Raw genomic sequence first — 2,728 nt, 5'->3', positions numbered from 1 at the left:
CAGCCCAGGCTATTATATCCAGGAAAAATCTCAATTAACATAGATGGAGAAACAAAGATATTGGATGACAAGATCAAATGTCCACAATATCTTCCCACAAATACAGCCCTACAAAAGATAATAGATGGAAAAACTCTAACAAAAGAACAAATATTACACCTTAGGAAAAGCAAAATAAAAATTAATCTTCTTGCAAAAAACCCAAAAGAAGATAGCCACACAAACATAATTTTACTTTAACAATAAAAATAACAAGAAATAACAATTGATATTTTTTAATATCTTTTAACGTCAGTAGACTCAATTACCCAATAAAAAGATAAAGACTAAAAGACTGAAAATGTATACAAGACCCAGTATTTTGCTGCATACAGGAAACTCATTTCAGTGACAAGGACAGACAGTACCTCAGAGTAAAAGCCTAGGAAAAAAATGTTCCAAGCAAATGTTACCAAGATAGATGTCAGAGTAGCCATTCTAATATCAAATAAAATTGAATTTTATCCAAAAATTATCAAAAACTAAGAAAGAACATTTCATACTTATCAAAGAAAAATTTATCAAGATGTACTCTCAATCTTCAACATCTATGCTTCAATTTCAAGGGCACCTACATTCATAAAGGAAACGTTATTGCAGCTCAAAGCATATATTTCACAACACACAATAATACTTGGTTACTTCAACACCCATTCTCATCAGTGAACAGATCATAGAAACAGAAACTAAACAGAAGGCATGAGTTCATTTTCTAGCACTGATATGGTCATTCCCAACTACCTGCAACTCTACAACTAGAGCATTTGAAACCCTCTTTTATCTATGGCAGACTACTAAACATGCATGGTAATCATATACTCAGAGAAGCAAGGTTCAACATATATATGTGTGTGTGTGTGTGTGTGTGTGTGTGTGTGTGTGTGTGTGTGTGTGTATACACATATATATACATATATATATATATATATATATATACATATATTTCAACAAATGAACAAATGACATGAAAAAAGACACTAAGAAATTTTATCTTTGGGATATAAAAAAATTGACCAGGGTCTTAACGTCATATAGGCAATGAACATAATATCATCTTCAAAAAACATTGAATATGAGGATGTCTCATATCTTCAGAGTACACACAAAGTTATATTTCACAGCTTCAAGAGAAATGCGGTGTTATAGTATGATTTATATCAATACTATTGAAGGACAATGATAAATTAAAGAATACAATATAGAAAATATGAAAGACAAGGACAAAGAAAAACATATCAAACAGAAAGTGATGAGTTTAAATAAAAAAAAAAACATATCATAAATCAGCTTGTGATTCTTTTCCAGGTTTTCTTCACAGCAAGCTTGACATCCTTGTTTCTGAGGCTATAAATAAGAGGGTTTAACATGGGCACCAATAAAGTATAAAATACTGAGAAAAATTTTGCTTGTCCCATAGTTTCAGCAGATGGTGGCTTTACATAAGCAAGCAGTCCAGATCCATAGAAGAGACTAACGGTTATGATGTGAGACCCACAAGTACCCAAGGCTTTGGACCAACCCTTACCTGATGATATATGAATGATATTGAAGAGAATCATAGCATATGAAATTAAGATAATGAGGCTACAAAAAGTGATACCTGTACCCACTGCAACATAGCTCATAAGTTCATTGACATAGGTGCTACTACAGGAGAGCTGGAGGAGAGGGAAGATGTCACACATGTAATGGTTGATGATGTTAGAATCACAAAAACTGAGCCTGACCATACAACCTGTGTGAGTGATGGCACTAACAAACCCCATCAAATAAGATCCAAATATTAACACACAACAGATCTTAGGGGACATAACAACTTGATACATTAATGGTTGACCAATGGCCACATAGCGATCATAGGCCATGGCTGTCAGCACATAACTCTCAGCATTTATAAAAACACAGAAGAAAAACAGTTGAGTCATACATCCTCTGAAGGAGATGGTGTTCTTCTCTAAAACAAAACTCATCAGCATTTTAGGGGTAAAGACCATTGAATAACAGAAATCAATGAAGGACAGATTGAAGATGAAAAAATACATGGGAGTGTGCAGGTTTGAGTTGAGAGAAATGAGACTCATTAAGCTCAAGTTGCCCATCACAGTGGCTGTGTAGTTCAACAAGAACAAAACAAATAAGGGCAGCTGGAGCTCAGGTTGTTCTGTCAGTCCCATAAGAATAAACTCAGACACTGAAGATTTATTTTCCGTAGCCATTTCTATCATGTGTGGCACCTGCAGGAATAAGTGATAAAAGATAGTGTTAACCCATAAACCATCTCTCACTGTAAGAGCAGAGTTGGATATATTAGTTTGTAAATATGAGTAAGGGTACAGTGAGACCTAAGCAATTGCTTATTCCTCTTTTCCCTACCCATGACTTGTTTAGCTCTAGAAAATTCATTTGAGTTTAAATCCTTTCCTTCACTTATAGTTTACTAAGAACTATGGCTCAAAAAAACAATATACACCTAATCCTTAAAACATAGGTTAGATAGACAGACAGACAGATAGATAGATAGATAGATAGATAGATAGATGATAGATAGATAGATAGATAGATGATAGATAGATAGATAGATAGATGATAGATAGATAGATAGATAGATAGATAGATAGATAGATAGATAGATAGATGATAGATAATTGAGAGGTAGACAGACATATAGTTGAATAGACTGATAGATAAG

At 33.7% G+C, this 2,728-nt stretch overlaps 1 protein-coding gene across 1 annotated transcript; it reads right to left on the bottom strand.

Annotated features, from left to right (window-relative positions):
- Positions 1–1,322: 1,322 nt before the first annotated feature.
- Positions 1,323–2,264, bottom strand: LOC308431099 (olfactory receptor 8C8-like; the record flags this gene model as incomplete). The annotated part of the gene is made up of 1 exon (XM_080930450.1): positions 1,323–2,264. One exon carries the CDS (start codon positions 2,262–2,264, stop codon positions 1,323–1,325), a length of 942 nt encoding a protein of 313 aa, XP_080786576.1.
- Between the last annotated feature and the right edge of the window lie 464 nt (positions 2,265–2,728).

This window comes from Micromys minutus (genome assembly GCF_963924665.1).
Source record: "Micromys minutus genome assembly, chromosome: 16".
Classification (NCBI taxonomy): domain Eukaryota; kingdom Metazoa; phylum Chordata; class Mammalia; order Rodentia; family Muridae; genus Micromys; species Micromys minutus.
The sequence above is the reverse complement of the archived record's forward strand: the minus strand, read 5'-3'. Positions and strand labels throughout refer to the sequence as shown.